This window comes from Ornithodoros turicata, chromosome 2 (genome assembly GCF_037126465.1).
Source record: "Ornithodoros turicata isolate Travis chromosome 2, ASM3712646v1, whole genome shotgun sequence".
Taxonomy (NCBI): Eukaryota; Metazoa; Arthropoda; class Arachnida; order Ixodida; family Argasidae; genus Ornithodoros; species Ornithodoros turicata.
The window spans coordinates 128,329,891-128,352,613 of NC_088202.1; the positions used below are offsets into that span (position 1 = coordinate 128,329,891).

At 46.0% G+C, this 22,723-nt stretch overlaps 1 protein-coding gene across 5 annotated transcripts in view; it reads right to left on the bottom strand.

Moving 5' to 3' along the window:
* The window catches only part of LOC135386090 (protein draper-like), a 169,438-nt gene that overhangs the window by 18,343 nt on the left and 128,372 nt on the right, over positions 1–22,723 (bottom strand). For 4 of the 5 annotated variants that reach the window (XM_064615817.1, XM_064615816.1, XM_064615813.1 and 1 more), the window contains one exon: positions 4,251–4,429. In XM_064615817.1, the coding sequence (XP_064471887.1) occupies positions 4,251–4,333 (83 nt within the window). In that variant the 5' untranslated portion in view covers positions 4,334–4,429. Of the gene's footprint in view, positions 1–4,250; positions 4,430–19,626; positions 20,063–22,723 lie in introns of those variants that run through there. The other variant, XM_064615814.1, reaches the window with a different exon arrangement.

Below are 22,723 nucleotides of genomic sequence, written 5' to 3' on the forward strand. Positions count from 1 at the left end.
CTCTTCATATTGGTGGGGTAAAAAAGTGACCTTCACTTAGCAAATTTCCGAGTTCAGTTTGCATATATTTACATAATTAAACTTACGATGTGATGTGATGTGATGTGATGTGATGTGAATATAGAAAAAAATGGGGATGTGAGTTTCGACGAAGTCAAACTGGCTACCCCAGTACACTTAATACAGAAAGTTCAATCCGATGATGAGATGATGAAAACGCAAAAGGATGATGTCCAGAGATGAACAGAGATGATAATGGAGTTCAACATCTAGGTCAATTAAACTTTCGATAGATGACATTCACATCAGGAGGTGGCAAAATCCTAATAAGGATAAATGCCGTTAACCACATGATTCTAGGTGTCGTAGTTTTTTTAATTATAATTCTGTGACATGCTTTCTGGGACACCCTGTATACAGGGTGTTTCAGTAACCATGTCAAAAAAATTGATTTAGAAAGTATGCAACCTATGCATATGTGATCAATGATATTTAGTCTTGCTAGTTTCTTGCCACATGTTGGGGCACAAATGTCACCAGGGGCAGATCTAGAAAGGGGGGTGGGGGTTAGGATGTCCTGATCCCCTCCTCAATTTCTGTCTTCACATAATTCACATTTAATTGACCTAGATCGTGTATACAACATGCTGACCAAGGCTGGAGCCCCCTCACAGAAAAATCCTGGCTCCGCTTCTAGATGTCACGCGTTAATTATGCTAATTTTGCTACTTGAACTCGTAGCCAGGCGCGGATCTAGGGGCGGGGGGGGGGGGGGGGGGGGGGGTCCAGGGTTCCGGACACCCCACCCATCAATTCCATCCTTTAACATAGGGTTCAATGGACCAATCCCAGCATGCACGCGGCACATGTCCATAGCGGACCCCCCCCCCCCCCCCCCCCCCCCCTCGGGAAAATCCTAAATCCGCCCCTGCTCGTAACCAAATGAAGGTAGCGTTTTTCTTCATGAATTCGATGGCCTATGGCCACAATTCACAATCCCGACAAAAATCAGCAAGTTTTCCATGAGGTTTCTACAAGAATTTGACAGCCGAAAATCCCTCCCTCGCCGAGCAGCGCTCGCTGACATATTTGCCGCCGATGTGCAGACCTTCGCCAAAGAGCCCTCATCCCAGTGCAAGAACAAGATAAGCCACACCGCAATCACACTGTTGTCCCCATATCCATATGTGTCTGTCATCGGCCACTGATATGACGGGTTGCGCGATAAGGCTTTCGATGATAATGCGGCACCCTGTCACTCTCTCCACTTCGCCTCGATTAAGGCGGAGTCAAGTCCGAATAAAGTCACTGGATGTAGCCAGTGGCTACATTCAGTGGCAGTCCGCAAGCGCGCTTTGGCGAGCGACGGATTTTCGGCTGCCAAATTTTTGTAGAAACCTGTTGAAAAAAATTTCTGACTTTTTGTTGGGATCGGGTATTGTAGCCATAGGCTATCGAATTCATGAAGAAAAACCCTACCTTCACTTGGTTAACTTTCGAGTCCAAATAGCAAAAATTAGTTTAATTATAATAATAATGCGTGACATGTGTGCCACAATGTGTGATAAAAAACAAACAGGAGCGTTGACCCCATATACATACATTTTTATATTAACAACATTTTTGACATGGTTACTGAGACACCCTGTATTATACTATACGGAGTGTCTTTCTTATTCGACACGATTTCTTTTTAATGTTAGAGATGCATAATTTCAGTTTTCGCGGGCGGATTATTCGGCAAGACCGTCGTAGGACAACGTATGCAACTACTGGACGACTAATTAACTAAAATTCATTAATTAACTTATTAGATGTTTTGTGGGTAATGCGAGATAGCAGAATTGCAGCCCGTAATTATTCAAATCCATCGCCCGTATTAAACACCCTGAGAAAGGAAACGTACCTTGAGATACAAATTTCCGAATTTTGCTATGTAAATGAGCCGAAACCGGGACTACGCACTACTCGAGCGCAGAAACGACACGCCCTTCGCCTTATCGGGATGGGACAGCGGTCTATCCGGCCAACAGATCAGCGCCTACTCCAATCAGCTCCATCGCTCCGAAGCACGTGAACCCTCACATGGAATGCGTAGTTCACCCAGGAATGCCGATCGCTCTTTCTGCGTTCGAGTGGTGCGCAGGCTCATTTCCATAGGAAAATTTGGCAATTTATATCTCATAGTACATTCGCTTCTCAGGGTGTTCGACAAGGACGACGGATTTTAACAATTAATAGAGAGTTTTAGCAGACCGTTGATAACGTGGCTACCGTCTCATCGTATCAACCGGAACCAATCAGTGGATAAGATTCTGAGTCACGCACGAGTGCGACTGGTTCCCATAGAGACGATAACTTTATCAACGGTATACTAAAACTCACTATTAACTCTCACACTCTCGCGTGTCACGCGTGGGAATGTCACTCTTTTCGCTAATGGCTCGAATGTTCCCAAACTAGCGGCCACCGCGAGCGTGAAATCGCCATATCGCTGATATCTGCGACCGCTTGATATTTTCGCTCTCGCTTACAAGATGACGAACGAAAAAAATAAACAAATAAAAGTAAAACTAAAACATAGGCGCATGCTCCTGCCACCGGCTGTGCTGTCTGAGGTTTTCCCTGGGTTTTCCGAAGACTTTGCAGACGAATGTCGGCACAGTTCCCCCTGAAGTCGGCCCAGGACGCATACGCCCCCCCCCGTCCCCCACTCCTTCCTGCTGTCCTCTCTCAATCTTTCCACGTCTGTACGCCGCTCATCGCCACATTGCTTTGCAGCGCTAACACGGAATTTAAAAAAAAAACATAGGGGCATGCTGGCACTTAGAAATGTAAATAAACTAACTGCGATAATAAACCACAGCCGTTGCAGAAGCCTGGCCGCTTCCGCGGGACTTGTCCCGCATACTGTAAACGTATTTTTACTCGCGATGTATTAATTTTCGCGAATCGCATTTGAGAAGTTATTCGCGAATATTTAATTTCGCGATTCCAGGTCTGCTTCCTTCCGCGGGATCAACGTCAAGCTGTGTTCGCGAGTACAATTTTTCGCGATTTTTTAGCGGTCGCGAAATTCGCGAAAATTAATGCATCGCGAATAAAAATACGTTTACAGTAGGGGGGGGGGGGGGTTGTCCAGTCCTGTACCAACACGGCGGCTATCCTCACAGGATTGAATGGACGTCGGACTTGATGGGGTTTTCCTCCCCTGCCGGTCCTGCTGCGGTCGCTCCGTCGGCTGCGGCTTCGCTGGAGATAGCACGCATTCCTGCTTCTCCTCTATATTTTGTTTTATATCCTGTTCTCCCCTGTCTGTGAGTACCCAAGCAACACAATGTACTGAAAGTCGAGTGCAATAGGGGTGGACGGGTAGGTGGAAGACCTTGAACAGACTCTTGAACCTAAGGTACATTGATAAGACACATACCGTCCACCCCTATTGCACTCGATTTTCAGTACATTGTGCTGCTTGGGTACCTTATTGGTGGTGTGGGGGGATTTCGGGTTCAGTCTCTTCAATTTCTGTCCTAGTACTCATTTTGATTTCTCCGTACCTATCCAGTTCTCATTTGATATGTCTATATCAAGCGCAAAGACTAAGGCGGTTCTGCATGCATTGGGTTATTTCAAACAAACAATTGTGTGTAAATAAATTCGCTCCACAATCCGCTAGGAGACCTAATGTCGCAGGAAATGATCACAGAACTGGCAGATGATTTTTGAGTGCAGAACCGGTGATAAGTTAGGGAACTTGGATAAACAAACATATGAAAAAAGTAAAGCCACGCCGCGTGCGTGGGTTACAAAAGGTTAGTGCAAAAGGCACAAAGAGTACTAAAAGCCGCTATGGCAGAACACAGAAATCAGTACGCAAATGTGGTGCGTTTTGTGGACGCACTGAACAAAAAGAAACTATTCCATCATAATCTACGTTTGCGTCTGTCTCTCCTGTTGTGTACAAAGTTTAGAATATCTAGAATGGCATTATGCGCGACAACTTGAACGACAGGCATTTTGGACGACATTATGAATACCGTCTTCTGCTCCAGCGTTTATCGCGAATGCATCTGTGGGAACAGGCACTTCGATAACGATAGCCCGAGGTAGCGAATCCCCCGCGCCGCCTTCCAGCTATCGCTGTAAAACTTGGAAATATACCATTACCCTTTCTCACTCTTTTAGTTTGTCTCGTTTCCTTTACAATCCTTTTCTGAAATCGTTCATCGGGGCGAAAGCCGCACACTTACAAGATGCACACAGGTAACGTGGAGCTGGTGCTGGCCATCCTGAAGCCGAGGGACCTCAGTGGGCAAGCTGGAATTTTTACCATGGTCCCTAACACTGAGTCCCAGGTACACTTCGAGCTGAAAAACGCCGATGCCTTGGTAGTTGTCTACAGTGCACGGCCATAGCGTCCTTTTAAGACCTGAAATTACAAGAAAATATGTGAGAAGATCGCTTCGATAAACGCCTTTCTTTTTCCTTTTTGTTTGTAACAGGCAAAGACATACATTGTAAGATGAGCGGAACATCGTATGCAGTGGGTTATCCAGAATCCCAAACATGGAGGGGTGTTCGAAAAAATGGGGGGAGGGGGAATTATTACAGTTACGTCATTACAGCTCAACATATCATTATCGACAAACGTCTAAAGCTGAGATCGCAAGGGCACCCCCTGTAGGGGGTACACAGGTGAAAAAAGTTAGGGGGGTATCACTGAACATTTGGGGGTGTTAGGGGGGTGTAGGGGATCTGGTTCAATCACTGATCGTTTGGCACTAATCAGAGACTACAGAACAGAAATCCTTATTCCTGAATGCAACAGACGTAAGTATGTGCTCTTTGTGAATTTGATAGAATACAGACATTTAAATTAGCTAACTTAGCAATTTCTCATCCACACAGAGTAAGAAATAGTTCGGTTCTTTCTTGGCAAATTGTGCTCTATGCATGTCGCAAGATTATCATTCGACATATCACGGTTGACGGTTTATCTAGAAGCATTCTGATTCATGCACATGAATTACGTACCGAAACTTGTTAGAACAGAGCGAAATGACAATTGAAATGCACTCCCTACTCCGTTACATGCATTTAGATCCAAGCATTTACACCCGAAAGGACTAACTTTCGTGGCAATGCATTTAGACCCCAAAAGTACTCAAATCGCTCTTTTTTTTCTCTCTCTCTCTCTTCTTCTCATACTTTGTATTCACAGGAGCGCCCTCGTGTAGCCTCATTCGCCATCAGGCCCTCACGTCGCCACAGTGAAGTCGGTTACACGTCTCTCTCTGCGATTGAGTGAAGCAGTGCTTCGATAAATTACGTAATACATCACCCGGGCAAACAAATATCTATGAATTGGTGCTTGGAGAGCGTACTAACCCTCTAATATTTTATGCAGCGTGTTCCTACGATCGCGTTTCCCCGTTCTGAGCTCGTTAAAGAAAACTGCTGTTCTCGCGGAACACACCCCTGCTTCCTATGTTTCTTTCTCAAACTACAACTTTACGACGCCACACCAAGATATTTCGTCACATCGTTATTTGCAGTCCAGTCAAATATACTTCTTGTACTACGTACAAGAAAGGTACTCTCATCCAAAAATTATATATAGCCGGTGTAAGAACACATACTCTGAGCCGTCTCGTAGAAAGAAGGCAGCCCTGGACTAGCACGAAAGACTTAAAGCAGGCCGGAGAACGATCGTAAATCCGGCTGATTCACATTTCCTTTATTGCAGCGGCTGCTCCGACCGCATCACCATTGCTGCGGGTCTATGCAGAAGGGTATGTGTTTCGGGGCGTCGTGTTGCGGAATAATACACGGCAACATGTTAGAATTCGCGTCGCGAAAACTGCCGCGCATCTGCCGAACAGAGTGCTGCTCGGTAGTTTACGACAGAGAGCGTCGAACCTTACGGACTGGTTTTGGACACAGGTCCAACAACGGGAGTTCGATGCAACTTGCTCTCGTGGCGTAGTTGTATTGAGGATGAACGCGGCACCGAGTCCTAAAACCAAGGGTTTGTCTTGCCATTCGTATTCTCTCTCTCTCTCTCTTCTTTTGTTGAACACATGATAGAGTAGCTGTTGATAGCTTTTTTTTTATTATTATTACAACGGTAGCTGTGTTACCGGGAAGGTCTCAGGAAATCGCTGTGACTGTATCACAAAACCCTCGGTTTCGGTGATGCAAAACAAGTTAAAATAATCTAAAGCTCATAAAAGCAGTTTTAGATGGGTACGTTGTTCCAGAAAGTGTCCGGATTTTTCAGCGTTTCCTGTCCCGCTTTTGTCCCGATTTTAGTACCATTTTTGTCCCGCTAATCCCAGCTCTACACATCACCACTCACTTCACAGATCACAAGACAGTATACTCGTCACTCTAAAGTAGTTGTGCATATATCAGCACTGAAAGTGTCAACATGCACACACAACAGGTACTGCTGAAATTCGCGTTATATAATCGTAACCGTCCTGTAATTTTCAATGGTGTTGCTTAGGTCCACAAGACGCGTTTAATGCTTGTTTTGGTATGTATGTAAGATCTGGTAATCCTACATCGCAAACCGTGTAAATGTGTGTTCACAATAAAAAAATATCTGAATCTTTGGTCGACTTTTTCGGCCTCTGTAGTTCGTGTGCCAGCGAAATAGAGGCGACCGGCAACTGTTTGGGGATTTGTTGAAACGTAAATCAACCGCGGATACTGTGTAAAGCGAAGACCGGAGATGTCACGGGAAACGAGGTCGCTGTCAAAGTCGAATGATCAATAATTGGCTGACAATTTTACTGAACTGTCTCGGATTGTGACTATTACTGTCCAAGGGGTTAGTACGACAGCGACTTTATCTCCGGTGGCGGTGGTGGTGTTTGTGGTGACTTTACTTCTGTGTAGTTCAAGACGCGAATAAAGTGCCACTAACATCAATGGGTTCGATTCTTCATCCATTGTGTCTGTTACGCATATTTCCTATAACCCAGTAACTACACCGAGCGTGTATCGCCTGGTCTAACTGGGGTCGCTAGCTGCGACTTCCGATCACGCGTTCAGCAAGTCACAGGATTCAAGAGATACGAAACCATCAGAGCATGATTGCGGGATTCGCGGAAGGTACCACAAACATGGCAGAAGGTACGTACGCAAGAAACAAAGGGTCGTTACTAACAAACAATTTCATTCAAACTTGTTTTCAACAGGATGAATCTACGATAATGTACAATGTGACCGAATATGGAGCATCGTCAAAAGCTGCGTGACGCACACAGTTTCGTGTAGTTGACATAACGTTTTTAAAAGGCAGACAAAGGCAAATGGGGCGATTGCCACAATGGAGCTTGTGACAGTACCGAAAACACGTCAATCCTTACCTGCTCAGGCGTTTCGAAAACAATCGGCTGCCTCCCCACTAACGAGTGAAGGTAGGTTTGCAAACGACTCCTATTTCTGACCTGTTCCTGCAATAGCGGCTGTCGCTAATTTTTGCGTACACACCGAAAAATACGGAGTATTGTTGCCAAAAAGAAAAGAAAAAAAGTATGTGAACATCATGTCTACAGCGCCTGCACTTGTCCATTGTGAGTCACAGGTTACGAGTGCTATACCGACCCACACCTTTGCCGGCATAAAGAATGGAAATTTGTGCAGCTGTGTAGTGTAGAGCAGAAGACATGTAAATTCTTAGGCTGGCGGTTACTGGATATCTGAAATATTCAAATACATTTTACATGAACCCCGCGTTCACAAGGAACTTTACCCCTTTTACCCGCACAGATAACGCGAAGTTCTCAACGGGGCACGTTGACAACTATCACAAGACTTGAACTGCATGGTAGGTCACTACGCTAGCTACCCTCAGACTTTCCTATAAGTCCGTGGGATCACGACCACAAATTGCCAAAACACGACAAAGCACCACCCTAGCATAGTTGGGTCAGAATATCAAAGGCAAGGCAGGTGAGTAAAAAGTCTCATATGACGAGAATATAAAAAGACAGCTCTTATTATGTTGAAACCGTAGGTCATTATTTCTCCTAAGAACAACCGCCCTTTAAAAGCAGAGCTGTCAGCAAAGAAGCGGACAAAATTCGGGAGCGTGTTTCAACGGTGGGGGACTATTTTTCGGTTGGCATATGATACATACAGAAGTGAACAGTAAAGACGTTCCGGCCATTCAGCATTCGTTCAGCTGCTGACTTGGATAGCACCCTGACGTGGAGCACTGCAGACAGATGTCACAGATGTCTCTGCCATAAGGCGCGTGCTGCACACATGGAGGGAACAACCCCCTTCTAAATGAAATTGTACTCCTGCACATTCCTCAACTGGAGGAACAGCTGCGCGTTCGCTCGATATTATCCCCTAATTTGGCACATCAGGGCAGTCCCGGTGACGCCTCCGTGCCGAAAGGAAGCCAGTGACTCAAACCGGCTCCTACTTGTGCCTGAGCGATTACGAGTCCCGCTTCCTAATAGAGATGAAGGGTTAAGAAAGACAACTACAGTGACTAATGCAGCCACGCGCTGTTCATGGGGCCTTTGGTCGAGTGATTTGTGTCCTACTAAAGTGCGAGACCGTCATGTAATGTCGGAAAGGCACAGGTACAGTCATGTAACTGTATGGAAATGGAGTTGGCGCAGGTGGTGGACACGTGTCTGTTTAATAAGTCGTACTTTTGCTGAGTTTCATTAAAGTACACACGCATACTACGGAGGACGAGGACCTTCCAGTCTTGTGATACGCGGAGAGAGAACGTTATAACAACAAACGATAAATGATGACGATGACATGGGGGATTTAACCGCCGAGGAGCATGCAGTGCCCTACATACATTGACGTGAACGTGACAAGCTCACTGAGCGCAGTTTAGAAAATGGTACGTGTGCAGGAATTTGTTTAGTTTCTGTCTGGCTTCGAGTGCTGCAGCCCCTTCACTTGAGTGGGACAAATTCAAGCGCATGTCACAAGCAGTATTTGGATACAACAGGAATACATCACGATTATTCTCAAAATAGTACTGGACTGGACTAAATTCTCAGTCCCAGAGTCACTTCTTTTATATACCGTATGCATCCACAAAAAACCTGGTCTCCAGGGGCACACCTGTACCTAATGGAATAAAGAAAAACGTTGTAGGCAAGCTCCCCCGTCGTTGTTGCTCAATATCCTGCGCCACACACAGGTCCTTGTCTGTGTCGATCGCGCAGCCATCGTCAACTGCGCCAAAGCGGTGCGGGAACATAACGCAACCTTAAAGACTTCCTAATTCCTCGAAAATCCCCACACACCAATATTTACACACAAGGCTAAACGTCAAACTTCCCTAAGTAGCCACATCCGTCAGACGTTCAGTGCTGTCTTCACTGCTCTCAGACGGTACACCTGCGTTCCGCAGCGTACACGGTCTTAATGAGAGAAGGAACCCATTTGGACGCTAATGTACGGCGCACATTGTTTCCACGACAGTCTGGCTGTTGTAATGTCAGTTTTTAGAAGGACCTTGAGCGCGGCCAATGCTATATAGCTACGTGGAAAAGGAATTGTTGCGGCGGATTTCCGGCAGTGCCACTCGGCGCCGTGTATCGCCCACGCTGCATGACCGACGGGACGCGGAGTCCTCTGATAACTAACAACGGAACGGTGACGTGTTAACGCCAGTGCTTGTCCTTGAAATCCAGACGTCCATGGACGAACACAACACTGTACCATGTAAGGAGTACGTGTGCTCAATGAAGCTGCGCAGTGTTAACAGAGCGCATAACCTGATTTCTACGGCACTCTTTGGAATATCCTGCTGCGCTTCGCTCTGACAATGAATGACAAAATACTGAACGTTCGCGGGGGATACTACAAAGCAGTGTGACTGAATTCCGGCGTCATCGCCAGGTAGACATCATCCTCTTTGTTCTACGCCACGTCACGTCCATCCCAGCTTCTGGTGAAGGCCCCTGTTTTAGCCCATTTTGATGAATCCAGCCGGTCATTCTTTCTTGTGATGCCTCACCATACGGGGTTGGGGCCGTTCTCTCACAACGAACAGTCGATGGAGATGAGCTTCCAATAATGTTTGCTTCGCACACACTGGGTACTAACGATGGGAACAACGCACATCTGGATAAGGAGGATAACGGATGTACGAGATCCCGAATGTTCTTGTATGTTTCTTCACCAATAAAAGTGAAAGGTATAGCGCACGCTTTTTTTGCTGCGTCCCATACGTCGTTTGTCTCGAACAGCAATTCGAGACGTTCGCTCCATGATATCCAGTTTGAGTCGCAGTGAATTCCCCAAGCCTTGCGTGGTTCATGCTGCTCCATCATCGCCAGTATTAGAATGTAGATTTATTCTACTGTGATAAAGAATCGCCAACAATACACAACGCCAGTCCAACTACGCGAACCGGATGCTTTTGGCATGTCATCAAGACTCCAGCACATTTGGAGCAGCGGCTGCAGCGGCCAACGCTACAGAGAGACTGGCCGAGAAGGGGTAGGTCAGTTCGGCTCCCGTAGCACCTGTACGGACACCCTGGGGTCCCTAAGCACAGGTTGCGGTGTAATCGTAGAAAGTGGCCGGGGACAGAGGCGGCGGTGAGGGCAGGATCAGGCCTGGTGTCGGCAAGTAGGTGGACGGGTACATGTATTGATGAGCCCGCCCAGCATATTGACTATGAAGAAGTGTAGGATAGAATTGCCCTCAGTGACAGTGGGAATCCGTTTTGAGCGTTGGCACGGGGCTTGGTTGGTTGAGCGTTGGCGCGGGGTTGACATTCGCTTTCCGACCGTCAATTATCGGTTCGCTTCCCTCACCGCACACTCCGCCGTGTTGAGGTCCACCATTACTACGAAACGATACCCTCTGCTCTTGTCAGATTGGCGATAAGTAATAACCATTGCTTCTTCTATATCACCAAAAGATTCGAAAAATTGTCGCGAAGATTTGTGGTACGGAAGACCGCCCACAAAAATTTTCGTGGAGATAGCAGAGTTTTAGCAGATCGTACGCTATCGCGTCTGCGTACGAAAGGCATAGCGTTGACGGTTCTGCGCACGCGTATAACAGAAAGAGCGCTTCGCGCAGTGCGCAGAACCACCAACGCTATCCGTTACGTACGCTATCGCCCTTGCGTACGATCTACTAAAACTCTCTAGTATCTTTCTGCTGCACAACACCGTCCGACATACCGCTCCCCACTATATTGTGCATTTCTCCCCGACTAATCGCAAGCAACAAACCATTACACCATAGACATGATGTTAAACAGACGCCTTATCGTTTTCGAGGTGGTCTATGGAGCATCGTTCTACATCATAAGTGAATAAAAATTTCACCACCTCTGGCACAATGACAGGCCGACTATGCACAGCGCAACTTTTGACCTAAGGACGTGGACTGGTACTCCACTGCAGGTACGAGGGAAAGCAAGAGGGAGCAAGAGAGTGCACGTTAAACGACAGCACAGAGAAGCTGAACTGGGACATCTACGTCGTAGCAGGTTGCGGCGTAAGCCTTCTTGGACGGGACTGGTTCGAGCATCTGGGAATTTCAGTGACTGGGATCAATACAGTCTCTTGAACAGGGTGCAAAGCCTTGCGGGACGTGTTACATATTGACGTACAGCGGAACACCGCCACGAAATTCCTGAAGAGTTCGTGTCGTTCACATTAAGACATGATGTCGACAAAGAGCTTAGAAAGCTTCAGGATCAAGGAATTCTCGAATCTGTTCCATCTTCGCTGTGCTACGCCTCTTGTAACTGTGCGCAAAGAAGATGGCGCACTTCGATTGTGTGGTGATTACCGAAGCACGGTAAATATGGCTGTGGCGAAAGCAGCATACCCACTAGATCAACAGTGGACGACATGCTAAGCATCGTCCAAGGAGGAAAGACGTTTTCGAAGCTAGATCTTCAACAGGCCTACCAGCACTTCTGTGTGGACAAACCGACATGTGGGCTGCTAACTTTGAGCGCACCCACAGGACTCTTCCGGGTCACTCGCTCACCTTTTTGGCGTGTCCGTGGCTCCGATCATCTTTCAAAGATACACGTACACGTTACTCGTTGGATTAGTGGGTGTCAGAGCCTACTTCCACGATATTTTAGTAACGGGATCCACTCAGGAAGAGAGCAATCAACGTCTACGCTGTTGTTGTCGTTAGAAAGAGGGTGTAAGTTCAACCGACCATAATCAGCAGTGGAGAACGCTTGCGGCGTGTTCGTTGCCACAAAATGTCGCCTACCTGTCCAGGAAATAACTTTACTGCGACCTACAGATTTCTATGGATTCCACACAGAACGTGCCGCCTTACCTTGTTTTTTGTGCCTCAAAATTCCACTAAAGATCCCACATGTCCTATATGGATTGCTCTCTTGGATCGCATATTTCATTAAAAAAAGCGCTGCCATAGGTGATAGTCAAATGACGCCTTTTCAGCTCAACCTGTAGTGATTTTACCAACACAGTCTGAAGAAACGAGCTCTCTCTGCGGAGATTGACACGCAGGTCCTCAGCATATGAGACTTGCTACAAAAACACTGGACACTGTTTTGCGAGACGGAAGATCCGTCTGACGCATTACGTCACGTACACTTGTACAGGCAAAAACGGTATAGGAAATCAACGGGCCATGTATTTGACACGGCCAAGGAAACTGGTTGCTATCTAGCTCAAAGGAAAATCCGTCAGCGTTGAGTGCAGGAAGAAAAAAACGAAGGGGAATTCCGTCTCTTCAATGACGTAAGAGCGAAAAAGGATATGACGTGTTTCGAGCCCGGACTACTATTCCACTATAAGCCACTATTCCCATCTCACTAAATACAGTGTTGCGCGTCTTCTTTACTCGATTAGATTACGAGACAAAACGGGTGCACGTCTCGTCTTTACCACCCAATAAAAAGCGTTTGATGTTCGACCCCACTCTTGGTGTCACGAGCGGGCGGATCTACAGGGGCCCGACCTTCCCCAATCAATTTCTGCCGTCAATGAGTGCTTAAATATATTCGAGGTATTCGAGCATGCTATCCTGGAGCAGATGCGCTCACCCCTCAGAATCGGCCCCGGGACCCTCGCATGCTTCTAATGACATCCGTCTTCATTCTGATGTAATGACACTGGAAAGATGTAGCATGAGGTTCAAATGGAGATAGAAGACAGCACAAGTGCTCGGACATTTACACGTTTGCGAACAGTGTCTCCAGGTGTTCCAGGTCGTACTGATATATTCGTTCATCTTTTTGAAAGAGATTGAGTAGACCAACAAAACTTGCTGTGCACGTAAAAAGATGCGTCGTCGGTGATCGACCCATGTAGAATTGGTCTTTGTAATGGCATACACAGAGCATAAGCTCTCACTTTTGATACAAATTAATGTCAAAGGTTGATATTTTGGCTGTGTCAACTGATCACAGCGCCTACACATGTTCGCGTAAGGAAGCAGGAGGAAGGCGTTTCGTATTGGCGGAGCAACTATTACTTGACGCATTTGTAGCAGACTATTAGTTACTACCATAGTTGCTGTGAAGGAGAGATGGCAATTTTTTAGCAGCTTGGTTTAAATCATAGATTGAGAAGTTACCCGCAAAAAAGAACTCGTTACAAGTTAAGTTACCGTGTGCAAAATGTAACTAAGTTAATAACGGAGTTCTTCAGCCTGAAATGTAACTCGCAGTTACTGAGTTACTTTAAAAAAAGAATAAGTTACTTCCAAGTTACTTCGGACACAAAATAGCATTACGCAGGCGCAGCGAGCGTGAGCAGTTGAGTTATAGACCTTGAGTTGCCCGCGGAGGAGAGCAACACGCTTAGATCGTTTTGGTTTATGTCCAACAATAAACCTCTCCCTGTTTGTAAACAAATGACGTCATAGTGTTTGAAAGCGCCAAAATTTGGTAGAATTGAACTACGCTCGAATCTATTGGTGAACAAGGTCGCGCCCGAAAGCCACGGCCTTGAGGGGATTACGATATGGTCCCTTAAAGGCACGCGATCCTCGGCCCTACTTTTCTTTCAATGGGAGGCAGCGAACAAGTGCCCGTTCGTGGAACCCAGCCCTCTCCTTCCGATTTGTTTCGGTTTCAGTTTGTCTACCAATGTCATGATGACGTTTCTCTGGTAGAGCTCTATTCGAAAGCTTTGTATCTTACTCCCTGTGGGCGCACAATGTTTCAGCTTCATTTCAATGGCAGCGGTTCTTACTTCCTGAATAAAATACTATCATTGATTGAATATCACGTTTTATGGCAAAAAATGCCATGAAGGAACCGGAGAGAAAGCAAGGAAATATGTGGACGTGAGTGAAAAGCGAGTTAAAAGTAACTTGGAACTTAAGTTACTTTGGCAAGGTTACCTGAAAAAGGAACGAGTTCCTCTGAAAGTTACCACGGCGCAAAAGTACCGAGTTAAGTTACAAGTTGCCAAAAAAAAAAAAGGAACTTAGATACAGAAACGAGTTACTTGCAACGAGTTACCTCGAACTCTGGTTTAAATAGTTAGAAGCTTCGTGTCCGGCGTTATTTGGCGTGACCAGTGAGTGAATATAGCCATTGCCTAGACACGTAATCTGGACTACAGTGTTGTGCCCCTGTATCAGCCCAGACTTCCCTTTTTGTATCGCACAATTCCAAATGACAAGTGCGTCAGAGCGAAAGTGGGTCCAGTGTTGTCGCCCGTTGTGATCTCAATGGATATATGCATTTACTGGCGTCAGTGTAGCTATTTTTTTTTTTTTAATTCTGTGCCGCGAAGCAATTGCGGCTATGAGCGGTGTACAGACGTGAACAGATGGAGAGGGGACAGCAGGAAGGAGTGGGGGACAGGGCGAGTGGGGGACATACTGGGGTTAGTATGCGTTCTGGGCAGACTTCGGAGGGGACTGAGCCGACATACGTCTGGAAAGCTTGACGGAAAAATCCGAGGGAGAACATCAGACAGCGCAACCGGTGCCGGGATGCGAACCCACGTCACCTACCAGGCTCGACGCGGAACTGGAAAGCGATCATCCAAACCGCAACGCCACGCGGGAGCCGGTGCGTGTAGGTATTGTGTGCTTCTCAAGTTATAACCTTTCGGGAGCACGTACAATTTCTGTAGGTTATAAGGTTTCGGTAGCTTTAAGCCCAAGGGAATTTAGAGACAGTGTTAAGACGCATTCGGACACGAAGGTCTTCGAGGAATGTCAAATCCTGGTTCTGTCCTTCAAAGCATCCTATGTTTGTGATAAGTATCTCCCACTGCTCGCGTATCGGGCGACCTAGAGATGCTCTAGGTGGCGGCCAACAGAGCCATTCAGTCACTATAAGCAAGGACGCAAGCCGCGACAAACAGTACCATACTTACACGATGGGTACATGCACTTCTATCAAAACGTCAGGGACACCGTGCGGTTACGTGAATGCGACAGAAGTGCATCGAATCGAGTTACCGCACCCCCTCGCACCTATGTCGACCAGTGAACTGGGTGGTGTTTCTTTTCTTTCTTTCTTTTTTTTTGTCACATTCATGTAAACGCCAGCTACATCTACATGTATTCACGTAATGGGGTTGCTTTAGGCACTGCCAGAGAAAGATGTACGCCATACGGGCTGTGCATGATTACATAGGCGTTCCTGTTCCGTATAGAACGCGGGAACAGTGCAAAGCACTAGCAACACGAGTTCGCCGAAGAAGGCAACCAACGGATTTCCAAATTCGATTTCTCGAAACTGTGTAAGTATATAAGGCTCACACTGTCTGTGATTCTCACTGAATATCCTCGCATTTGCTCGAATAAACCAACTGCTGTGCGAAGGTATCGAAAATATTCCGTCGGTTTTGTCCGCTGTGAAACAAATATCGACAGGCTTCAATAACGTCGACAGCTCGCATTCCAGAAACGCAGGGAACGTGTCAACTTTTTCGCGAGCACGTTGTTCCCATTCCGCGTGAGGAACGTCTGAATGCTGCTTCATTAAAGAGTGCAAGTGACAGCAAGAACAAAGAGCAAGTGAGAAAGCCCGCCCCACATTTAGCACTTTCGCTAAATGGCTGTGAAAGTACCAGAATCGCGCTTCCGTAATAAGTGCGCGACAGCCGCACAACGCAGCTCGTAAAAGTTGGAAACGTCCGAACGCTCCACGGCGGGTGGATATATGCTCATTATGAAACAAAAATAAGGAGGGAAAGCTTAGCCGGCGTCACTGTGGCTTGCTATTCCCAGTTGAAAAAGAATAATAAGAAAAGAAAAAGAACGGAATTGGTCGTAGTAAACCACGGCTGATTAGTGTACATGTGTAGTGTGATGCCCTCAAGATGCAACTCAGCCCTTGGTACTCGATACTCGTGGCCCTGAAAGTGCAGCACGTGATATATGCTAAAGCTGCGCGGTCCTAGGAGCAACGGGTCGTGAGAAAAACAGGGTCACTGCTCTTTGTTGAGACGAAAGTCCCAGCAGACAATTGCAAACATCTGGCTCGCTTGGGATCCTTCGATCCAGCAGCGCCCACAGAACACATTCGAGCTGATGATGAGAAATGATTGAATAAACTGTGCTTCGTGAATAGGAAACGCGAGGATAACATCACTGTTGAGAACCTGAGATGGAATAGCATGCGTCGCTTTCTGTCTCGTCCTATTTAGTTTTGCAAAAGAAAACTCTGGAAAATTGAGATTCTCTGTACCTTTTTTTTATTTCGAGAAATACTGGAAAAGTATGGAAACTAAGTTTTACGTACAGACCTGTTCCCCATTTTGTTACACCTACAGAGTGCGTTTGTTGATATTTGTACGTACTTATACAATACAAAACAAGAGCTCTGAAAAGTGAGCGTGTATTGAAGACATAGAAGCTTTCTCGCTTCTTGCAAAAGTTCAAGTACAAGTGAACGAAGACGTGCTTTTCAGCTCTGTCAATTCGTAAAACGGTTCCTCCAGCGAGGTCCTGCGGATGCGAGTGCAATGTCAATCCCACAACGAAGAGTAAAGCGCTGGTCTTATGATCTCTCACTACTTATTCCGCAAAATGTCCGATTTACGTTTGAGCCATTTACCTGCTGCTGGAACAATCAAAGAAAGAGTATCACGCCGGAGCCGGTGGATGGATGGATTGTAGTGGCACCCCTGGTGGGCCTCTTTGTAGCAGTGCTGTACGTAACGCCGTTACAGTAATCGATACGTTTTTCGGTATCGGAGTGCGGATCGCGATACGTTTTTAAATCGGTGTCGGAAAAGTATGTCCGTTACAAATTTACGGTAACGAGATCCCCGTACCGTTACCTATCCTTTTTCAGTGCCCCACCCTTTCTGCACCGACCATATTCCTTGCCCTTATTCATTGTCACTGATCCCGCCTAGCGCTCCACAAGATGCCTGTGGACACGCCTACGTGCTCCGTCACTGGAATTACCATACGACACACATGTTCACTTTTTTTCTCTTCGAACCTGGAGGAAACAACCACGCTGCACTCAACAAAAGAGTTGAGGTCAACGAACAGAGGTCAAGCCCTTGACAGTGTGCTCTGGATTCCACTGCTAAGCTGCCGTGTCGCACTGAGTCACGCTCACATATGTACTGTGGTGTTGTAACTTCCGATAGGTTTTAATTCGTCATTGGACTCCACGGTTTGCACGGGCCTGACAGTAACGTAATTGTCATATTGGTCTCAAGTCAGCTGCCGGACAGACCACGGTCTGCTAGGATGACAGAAGAAAACTTTGAGAATCAGCTTGATAAAAGTCAAGCAAAATGTCCGAGCTACATCAATATTCGATTGTTGTTTTTACTGCAGAACTGTCTCTTCCCAATTCGCTATTATACAAGTCGGGTGTTCCCGCAAGCAAGATTCCATGGTACATCATATTCGCATTTCCAGCAAAAGTTTATCGCGTTACCTGTTAGTAACGGTAGCGGTACTCCGCTACTGGAAAAAAGAAGTATCGATATCGGCATTTCGATAACTTTTACTCAAGTAACGAGTATCGGTATCGCGATACCATATTTCGGTAACGGGTAAAAACACTGCAACTGACATAGCACCATTCTCACGTTCTCGCCCACTGTATAGTAAAATTAATATCCGCGCGCACATATGCATTTACTACATTTATTTGTCATTTCTCTTGCATCTCGCTATGCATGTCATTTCGCCCAACTAACAAACTAGAAAAACAAGCAACTAGAAAAAAAAAAACTAACCGGGAACAGAACCGCAAAGGATAATGCCCCGACGACTCCCAGCATAGGATTGTATTACCCAGTACACGTCTATCTGTGCCAATTTTTTGTATCTCTGTAGCACGATCTGTAGCCAGGGGATAAAACGGGTTTGGTCATGGAACGAGTGTTCCCACTTTTAGTCCAACCAAAGAATTACCTGTTTTGTTTGTTTATTCAAGCACATAAAAAGAGTTTATTTTGAGGGTTTTTTTTACAGCAAGCCAGTATCAGCCAGCATGTTCCTAGAATGAACCTTTTATTACCATCCTAGACTTTAGCCATTAATCTGCCTGAAAAATGCGGGAAAAAAATTGGTTTAACAAAGAAGAAACTCATCTATTTGCAACACTTGACCCAGTGAGCTCCTCCTACCCTGCCGGAAGCGAAGAGCCCAGTCAGGCTGCACGAAGTATTAAAACGACGAAGCTACAGTGAATAAAGCATATCAGTAAAATTTAAGGCGCGCCTTTCTCACCCTCATCTTTGTTGTAACGCCGTAGCTGTCAACGGCTCTGATTCAGACGTACAAGTTCCATGTAACTCGCATGCTTGTAACACCACTTTACTATTATTATTGCATACTTCTGTTTATTTATCTATTGTACGTGCAAGCTAGGTTGAAAGAAAAACGGAGAAGAAAAATGCAGCCCAAGGATAGGCACACGCATTGACACTCTACAAGCGGGCAAAAGGCTATCGGTAGTCACGACGAAACCCATCAGACTTGACGAACAGTCACTATGGGCAGGGGGAACTAAAAGTTATGAGGAGAGCACGTGTAGTCACTTGATGACGGGCAATTTCCGGCTCTCATTGTGTCTATAAAAGCCCCGTCAGATTTGCGAGTCGGGCACGATTCATACGGCCATAATGGCGTGAGGACGAACAACGGTGGACACTGCGCCGAGGGTAAAAATGCATCACGTAAAAAATCCGGTTCTGCGAGTCTCAGCGACAGCCTGGCCGAACGACGCCGGCCCAGTCTGGCCACGAAGCAGCACTGCTGTGAACCACACATGCTCTATGTTGATACGATATCTACGTCATTTGATAACAAACGGAAAGAAAACAGCACACGGCTTGATACCTAGCGAGGACGATTCTGAAGTTTAGATAGAGGCGTATAAGATACACAGTCAGAACGATCTACCAAAGCAGATAGGAGATCACATCATCTTCACTCAGGGTCGCTTGTCCTACTGTGTACCCTATGCGGCTACTCGAATGGTACCGCTTATTGTCGTCTGTAAGACGTGCTGTTAATAGATTGCATGTGCCTTTTCCAGACTCCCTGAAACGATGCCAAAACAGTATGCACACAGCGGACGGTTTGGACGTATGCGGTTGTTATTCCGAGCACAGTTCGAAACTTTATCGGGGAAAGCACTGACTACAAACTGCTGTTCACCTAAAAATAAAGTTACTTTACCTCTTTTGAGAAAAACACCGCTCGTTTTGTTCCGGCCTGTAGCGTACAGCTATACTTTTCGTGCACAATGTTCGATTATGTCAAAGTCAAAGGTGCAACGTACTTCACACACAGATGAAAGGCACAAACCTTCGATGCACCAACGACACGAACATCACATTCACATCCTGTTTTCGCCACTCAACGAACACAGCATCCCGCGGTATGCGATGATAAACTTCACTTCGAGAGTTCACAAAATCGCGACTTCTCACGACCTGCACGGCAACACAACACCAATACAGCAGAACTGAGACGAACACAACCCGAGTTTCACAACAGCCACGAATGCAAGAAAACTTCGCCAAGCCAAAGAGCCCCTTCCGTTCGTGGAAGGAGGCAGTGGAGGACAAACCAGCCTTCGCCCCCTTCGCTTGCCGCGAACCACATCGATTACGTCATTTCGGTCACGTGGCTCCCATCTCCTTTCCTTCTATTTCATGTGACGTCACGTTGTCACGTGGTAAGTCTGGCGCACCACCACTCGACAGCGGTATTTATCCGTTTCCGCTGTTTGTTCTCGTCGCTGCTTATGAGAGAGCACTGAAGAAAAGGGTTAGAAACTGAAGGGTTAGAAATAGAACATAGCGCTGCGGTTGCTGACTTCCGACATCGGTCATTAGATAACGGTATCGCTGTCACCGAACTAATTTGTTCTGCGCAGGGGAACTATCTTTTCGAACAAACTGAAATGGCCAGGAAGGTGGGCGCATTCGCGTTGTTGGTTTTCACCCTTAGATACAAACTCCTTGTGATATTGATGAATGACTCAAATATTGTCGAATCATTTTTCGGGAAAAGACAGCTCAAAGAGGGTTGTCGAGATGACCTCTCGCACCCTGGATCAGATGATCAGTGGTTCTACCAGAAGGAACACTTTTCTCTCGGGATAGTTGACGACGATTACAAATGAATGTCATTAGAATCACTTCGGGACAATAACTGAAGACCGGTTAACCATTCCCAAAATGTTAATCAGGTAGAGACCTAATTTCTCCCCTACTGCTTCTGTTTATTCATCGACTACGCTTTCAGTTGATTACATTTCTAAACAATGATATTTCACAGAACTGACTTCATAGGGAACTGTGCTGGCATTTGCCTTTAGCATATTTCAGGAAAACCCTGAGAAAATGCCTAGACAGCACAAATGGTGCCTGAATTCGAGCCTGGGTGACCTCGTACGTACGTCTAGCAGATCAGCCATGGGGGCCGGAAGATGTACACGCTATTTCGTAGAAGCTCACCTCTACAAGGCAAATGCCAACTTGGTGCCACTTGTCACAGTCTCTTTCAGCTTCCATTTTAGAAAAAAAATAAAATAAGAGAGGAGAACGGGGAATATGAAGGTTTATAAAAATAAGAAGCAGACGCAGCTGCGAAACTCCCAACCATACTTTAGCTCCGAAAAGACGACCAATATGATCAGCTTTACCAGATGACCGTACGTGTAAAGTTACTCCCTATTATTACTATTACTACTACTACTTTACCTGAGGAGGGTGAAATGAAAGGATAATCCAATGGCAAATGTCGGTACTGGAATTTTAATCTCTCATCCTGAGTCTATTCACCCGAATTGCCGAGGATGCTTCTCCGGAAAATACTAAACGATTTCAAGGTTAACAGTTTCAGACGCGATTACGCTCGGTACCCTTCCTGTTAGCAGCGGAAGAATGCTTTCGCTTCTCCGTTATTTCACCATTTAGCAGAAATCTGAAACTGAAGTGCCGGGCAGAGGAAGTCGCTCTTCCGTTGCCGCTCCCCACATCTGATTGGTCACGCGCAGCTTCCAGCGGAAAAAGAAGAAAAAAGAGAAACAGCACCACGGTTGACACGCACGTACGGTTGTGTTTGTAGCTATCTGAAACGCAAATCCTCCACAGCCAAGACCACGTGTCCATTCCTCATCAATCTCAACTCCGCCAAAGGAATATCTCTGACAGCATAAACTCCAGGGAATGTAATTGTTCTGGGGTACAATTTTCTTTCAACTGTCCCGTCACACTTAAGAAGGTTATGTTCGTCCTGTAGCTCTTAACACTTCAATATTAGCAATATAAACAAACTCGATGCGGAGTTTATTTATGGAATTGAGTCGTTGGAAACAAACTTCATGCGGAACTCCTCCCAGGTTGTTTATTATGTTAACCTGCTACTGTGAAGTGCGGCAATGAACAGCACAGCTGCTACCTGCTAGTCACCTCAACGCTCCTGAACCTTCCTCAATCTATTGCGCCTCTTGTATTAAGTGCAATATGACGTCTTGTCATTATGTTTAGGATAAAGTTGATCCGCAAGAACAATAAACCTGGTCACTGGAAAGGGAAAGGGAATCTCGTTCTGTGGTGCGTCGGACAAGAAACGCTAAGCCAAATGAGTACATGCCCTGGAAACTGCAGTAGTACTGGAGTACTCTATAAAAGATATGAAAATACGCCAATAGAATATACAATAACAGACAGCTGTTGCGCGGTGGTGTACGTACTTGCAAAATGTGAATTCATGACTTTCGTTCCTTCCACTTTTTCTGCTTTATAACATCTTGCCCTGTATATCGAAACGAGAGTGTTAACGTAAGCCAGGCTTCTATATAGTGTTCGTGTCAAAACGCACATAATCGAAGATGCATAGAATAGTACACCGGTGTAGATAAAATGACTCTGAGGCTGTAATTAATAGGCAGCTAAAATGGCAGGCACATACGCGTGAGTGAAGAGCTCAAAACTAGAAATTTACTAAAACAGAAATTTGCTAAATACTGACAGAATGGAGGTGTTGGAAAACGAGGATGAAGGCGAAAAGAGAGCTTTCGTCAGATAAGTAGATAAATGGGTGGGGGTACAACAGAAATAGGCAAAGCAGGTCAAGTTCATAAGAATCAGAGGCGCTGCAAGGACGGGTGAACTGTCTGTAATGCGATGTTCAGACGCCTGTGGTCCAGACCAGGTCCAGACTAGAGTGGTAGTCATGTTCAACTTGAGAAGGAAAAGAAATCAAGTCCGTCATCTACATACGCCGTTGGAGATAAGGAGACATAATTGGGCGCCAGGAGAAA